This window comes from Elephantulus edwardii, unplaced genomic scaffold, assembly GCF_000299155.1.
Source record: "Elephantulus edwardii isolate Elephantulus edwardi_28Jun2011 unplaced genomic scaffold, EleEdw1.0 scaffold00464, whole genome shotgun sequence".
NCBI classification, from domain to species: domain Eukaryota; kingdom Metazoa; phylum Chordata; class Mammalia; order Macroscelidea; family Macroscelididae; genus Elephantulus; species Elephantulus edwardii.
Window position 1 is genome coordinate 59,077 of NW_006400214.1, and position 6,000 is coordinate 65,076.

The 6,000-nt window shown below is 36.9% G+C and overlaps 1 protein-coding gene across 1 annotated transcript in view; it reads left to right on the forward strand.

Annotated features, from left to right (window-relative positions):
• Positions 1–6,000, forward strand: part of MAGT1 (magnesium transporter 1) — a 153,425-nt gene that overhangs the window by 56,076 nt on the left and 91,349 nt on the right. Inside the window, exons 5-7 of the mRNA XM_006902874.1 lie at positions 518–658; positions 2,433–2,522; positions 3,131–3,194. Coding sequence (XP_006902936.1) covers positions 518–658; positions 2,433–2,522; positions 3,131–3,194 — 295 coding nt within the window. The remainder of the gene's footprint in view (positions 1–517; positions 659–2,432; positions 2,523–3,130; positions 3,195–6,000) is intronic.

A 6,000-nucleotide genomic window follows, 5' to 3' on the forward strand; every position in this document is an offset into this window, starting at 1 on the left:
CTCTATCAGAAAAGATTTTTGATGCACAAAGGAATTTAATCTGTAGAAGGTCCCATTCATCAATGTTATCCTCTCCTGACTGTGCAGAAAATTTTATTTTAAGGACCTCTATGAATCCTAGTTGATTTCACTCAACAATAATGATTTTGTATTGTACTTTAAGATAAAATATAGACTGTTTTCATTGGGACAGCAAGAAAAAAATTTTTTTCCTCAAAACATTAAAGTAAATATATTAATATGAACTCTGGTAGCCAATGGCAAGAAGTTGCGCTGCAACCTCAAAGGCATGTGGTTCAAGGTCACCAGCTGCTCCGTGGGAGAATGGGCAGTCTCTTCCCATGCCTCTGAAAACCCACCAGAAGGTTCAGCTACAGGTTGGTTCCGGGTCTATAGTACACAACAACAACATCCCAAAAATACCAATTTTGACTGCTTTAATTTCAAATTATATTGAACCATGTAATTAAGGAGTAATTCTTACACTTTAAAATGTTTGTCTGTTCTTTCTACTTAGATTAGAGTAATTAGACCTCCAAATTATGCTGGTTCCCTTATGCTGGGATTGCTTTTGGCTGTAATTGGTGGACTTGTGTATCTTCGAAGAAGCAATATGGAATTTCTCTCTAATAAAACTGGATGGGCTTTTGCGGCTTTGGTGAGTGAATTTTAGAAGGAAAATTAAGCTTAACTATTGTATTTTCACATACGATTTTCTTTATTCAAGAAGTACCATTTTGTTTATTTCATGCTTATGTATTTTTGTTTCCTGCCTTGAAATCAGTTTCTTTCCTCTGGCCAGGGCTTAGAAGACTTGATTTTACATTAATTCTAAATAATAGATTACCAATTCCATCAAAACCTGCAGTTCTTTTCAAAATACTGTTCTAAAAGCCCATTGCAGTATTAAATTTTCATGTTTTGTCAACTTATTTTTAATATTAAAATAATTCTTTTTGAAATAAATATTGCTGAATTGTGATTCTTGTGATCTTTGTGCCTAAGCATAGACCTTAAAAGTATTGCTAGGAAAAAATAAAGAAAAACAAGACATCACTTATCTGAACATATTTTTCCCCAGTAATTGCAATATCTCCAACACCAGAACCCAAAGGCATCAATCCTCCTTCTATCATCCCTAGTCATTGTCCAGCTCTCTGATGCATTCCAAGTGATTGAAAGACCATAGCCTGTATCAGGTGCACCTTAGTCTTCAGACTGACATCATGGCTCTTCAGTATGTTGGAGAGCAGACTTTCCCAATTCAATATATCTTTTAATTTCCTCGCTGCTGTTGACAAGGGTGTTGATTGTAGAGCTAAGCAAATGAAAGCTATTTGCAATCTCTGTCTTTTCACCATCCATCACGATTCTGCCAATCAGCCCAGTGGTGAGAATCTTTGTTTTCTTGATGTTGTGCTTCAATCCATACTGAAGGCTGCAGTTCTTGACCTTCTGCAGCAAGCGCTTCAGGTCCTCCTCAGTTTCAAGAAACAGGGTTGTGTTATCTGCATAATGCAGATTGTTGATGAGATTTCCTCCAATCCTGATGCCACCTTTCTCCTCATAGAGCCCAGCCTCCCAGATAATCTGTTCTACATATAGATTAAAAAGGTACAGAGATAGGTATACACCCTTCCAAAATTTGTAACATATAGTTTTTCCTTCTTCAGTTCTGACGACTTCCTCCTGGTCTAAGTATAGGTTTTGCATAAGAACGATCAAGAGTTCTGGGATTCCCATTCTTCTTAGAGTTAGCCACAGTTTGTCGTGATCCACACAGTCAAACACCTTTGCATAGTCAATGAAACACAGCTAGACATTGCTCTGGTGCTTCCTGCTTTTAGTCAAGATCGATCTAACATTAGTTACAATATCCCTAGTATTACAACCCCTTCTAAACCCAGCCTTCACTTCTGGCAGTTCTCTGTTTATGTGCTGTTTGAGTCATTTTTGGATAATCTTCAGGATAATAGGAGAATTGATGCCTTTGAGCTCTGATGTTGGAGAATAGTGTTGACTATATCATCGACTGCTAAGAGAATGAACAGGTTTGTCCAAGAGAGGGTTAAACCAGATGGCTCCTTTGAGGCAAGGATTCTAAAGCTTTGTCTGATGTACTTTGGACATGTTGCAAGGAGGGACCAGTCCTTGGAGAGGGATGTCATGCTTGGGAGGGTGGAGCAACAGCACAGGAGAGGAAGACTCTCAGTGAGTTGGATTGATCGAGTGACTAGGGTAATTGGATAGGTGTGTCAGAGACAATAAGATTGGCACAGGATAGAGCAGGGTTTGGGGCTGTTGTACATAGGGTCGCTATGAGTCGCAGGTGACTCAGCAGCACATAACAACAACAATTATATTATCTACTAATAAAGGTGTGAACATCTGAATCATGTTATATGAGTATTTAATTATTTTTAATTTCCTAGTGTTTTGTGCTTGCTATGACATCTGGTCAAATGTGGAATCATATAAGAGGACCACCATATGCTCATAAGAATCCACACACAGGACATGTGGTAAGGAAAGATCAGCATTTCTTTCTATTATACAGTACAGTTAACCTTTTAGATTATTATCTTATGAGAACAGTGCTAGCATATGAACGGTCTGAATTTTTTAATCTTTCAATTGTTAAAAACTTCATTTGCTGAAAACACCATACTATGTTCCTAAAAATGGAAAGTTTCTTATACCATATTGTGAGTTTTATTTTACTGATCTGGCTATAAAATGAAAGCCAGCATTCATCTAAATAGGATAAATAATTGTTCAGCTACTGCACTAGGTATTATTAGAGAACTGGTGGTAAACAGGAAAAACATGATCCTTGAGTTCATGGAGACTACGTTATTGCACCTAATGCTCTTGTACACGTAAATACTGATATTTCAGCTATTGGTAAAAATAGTATCAATGCAGTGAAAATATATATAAAGATTAAATAATACAGGTATAGCTTTTATAATAACTAAACTTATTTACTGATGAATGCCACAGACCTGAAGTATATTATATACTTGCCTACAATGGGTGAATTAACAGTTCTTAAATAACCCATTTTAGTGTTAGGATGCCAAAATTTAATATAATTTAAAGATTCTGTTTTGTCTTTTTTCTTCCCTAGAATTATGTCCATGGAAGCAGCCAGGCCCAGTTTGTAGCTGAAACACACATTGTTCTTCTGTTTAGTATCCTCTTTATAATCTCTGTGTTACATGATAATTTGTCTATTTTCTTATGTTTTAGTATTCTTTCTACAATGATTTTTTAGGGAGTTCCTTTATTATTATTGCAGATCATAATAGCCTTTGGAAATCATTTTATTGTGTCATCTGTCTTAGCACAATCAACTGAAGAATAACAAGAACAAACTACAATCTGATAAAGTTGAGTTTGTAGCTCATGGCTATGAGGGAGACTGCAAAGCAGAGGAACTAGGGAATCTTACTAAAGGAAATGATAGCTAAAAGACTTTAGAAAGTGTAGAATTTAGGTGAAGTCTAAATGAAACAGTGTGTAGATAGGCTAAAAACAAAGTGAGATTGAGTATAAAGGAATCAATATCATCCCTAAATTACGAGTTTGGATTACTAAGTGGATCCAGGGTTTTGTTTCCTTGGAAACAATAAAATTATGGTAAATGTTAAATTTTGTCTTTAGAAACTTATTTGAAACCCTGTTCCTTGGTGGTAAATTGAAGCTATTTCTCTGTTTATAAGGAACTTGGCTCCTTCAGGTAAGACTGGAATATTATTTTCTTATTGGTATAATATTAGCATGTGAATTTAGAGATCAGTACAACTGAATCAGTAAGAAATCAATAGTTACTCAAAGATGATTGTCATTATCACATTTTATATCTGCAGCTAGCATTAAATATGTGTCATTCCATCCTATTCAATGACAAAGCAGATTTTTACTTTTTCAGTCCAATTATTTTCTGACATTTGAAAATTATAAGCTACAAGGATAAGTAAGAATAAAATCTAAACTTTACAGTATTATTGAACACAATTTGCCTACCTGAATGTATAGGTAAGTAAAGGTACTGTTCCTGTAATTGTGCTTCTTGGCCACTGTGAGGGACTATAGACTGGACAGCACCTCACAACTAAAACAAGGATAAAATTTGCAGTCTACTATACAGAGTTAACTCATGGTTGCTGTGATACTAAACACTGTAACACCGATGCATCAAATGTGATAATGGTTACTCATGGTGGACAGTGTTTGGAGGAGCTCCCGATTAAAACAAGCTTGGAAGCAGGAGTAGCATCCACTTCCAAGATAGCTTGCCTCTGGAAACTCTATGAACTTGGAGAACGATGAAAGTTGTACAATTGTTCAGGTCCTTCGTTCATAGAGTGGCTATAAGCCATATACAACTCAACTGCACTTAACAACAACAACAACTACTATTGAATGTTAAAAAAAGGAATAAGTTCAGTCTATGTTGAAGACATTGGCAAAAATATGGCCCCAGGAATAGATGGGATACCAGTTGACCTGTTCCAACTAACAGAAGCAACCCTGGATGTGCTCACCAGTCTCTACCAGAAAATTTGGAGGAGAGCGACTTGGCCAACTGACTAGAAAAGATCCATATTTGTTTCCGTTCCCAAGAAAGGTCACCCAGCAGAATGTGGAAATTATAAAAAAAAATGCTACTAAGATCACATGCAAGCAAAATACTGCTGAAGATCATCCATAAATGACTAGAACAGTACATTAATAAAGAACTGCCAAAAGTTCAAGCTGGATTTGGAAGAGGCCATGAGTGCTGATGGCAGATGGATCCTGCCAGAAACCAAAGAATACCAGAAGATTGTCTATTTATGCTTTAATAACTATGCAAAGACTTTTGACTGTGTGGATTATAAAAAACTATCACTAACATCAAGAAGAAAGGAAATCTTAGAACACTTAATTCGGTTTATATGAAATCTATACCTAGACCAAAAACCTTTTGTCTGAATGGATCGAGGAAACACTGCATGTTTTAAAATCAAGAAAGGTCAGGGCCATGTCCTTTCTCATACCCATTCAATCTGTATACTGAGAAATTGTTGAGAAGTTGAGCTATGTGAATAAGAATGTGGCATCAGCATTGGAGGAAGACTTATCAGCAACCTGCATTGTGCAGCTGATATACCCTGCTTTCTGAAAGTGAAGATTTGAAACACTTGCTGCAAAAGATCAAAGACTTCAGCCTTAAATATGGATTGTATACTAATTTCAAGAGATGTATTTGCTCTGAAGAAGTCAGCTGTGAGGGTCCCTTCCAAAATACTGAGGGGTGATGATGTCAATATGAAGATTAAGGTGCACCTGATTCAGGCTATAGTCTTTTCAATCATTTGCTATGCACCTAAGAGCTGGACAATGATTAAGGATAACAGAAAAATTGATGCCTTTGGCCTTTGGAGAAGAGCACTAAATATCCTATGGACTGCCAAAAGAACAAAAATTAGGTCTTAGAAAAAGTACAGTCAGAGTGCTCTTTGGAGGCAAAGATGGTGAAGCCCACATACTTTGAGCATGTTGCTAGTAGATGCTATTCCGTGGAGAGGTAGGTACATCATGCTTAGAAAGGTGGATGGTCAACAGAAGAGAAGAAGACCTTTACCCAGATGGATTGATGCAGTGACTATAGCAATGGGCCTGGGTGTGTCAGAGGTGATGAGGATGACACAGGATAGGACAGATTTCTGGCTTGTTGTTCATAGGGTTGCTATAAGTCATACATGACAACATCTAAAAACTATCACAAAAACTATTGAAAATCAGCCAATGAGAAAAACTAGTGGATCATAACTTTCTAATGAAGTTGCCATGACTCAAGAACTGACTCAATGGAAACTAACAACAGCGTTGTTGTTGTTATGTGCCGTCGAGTTGATTGCGACTCATAGTCACCCTATGTACAACAGCCCTAAACCCTGCTCTATCCTGTGCCAATCTCACTGCCTCTGACACACCCATCCCAATTACCCC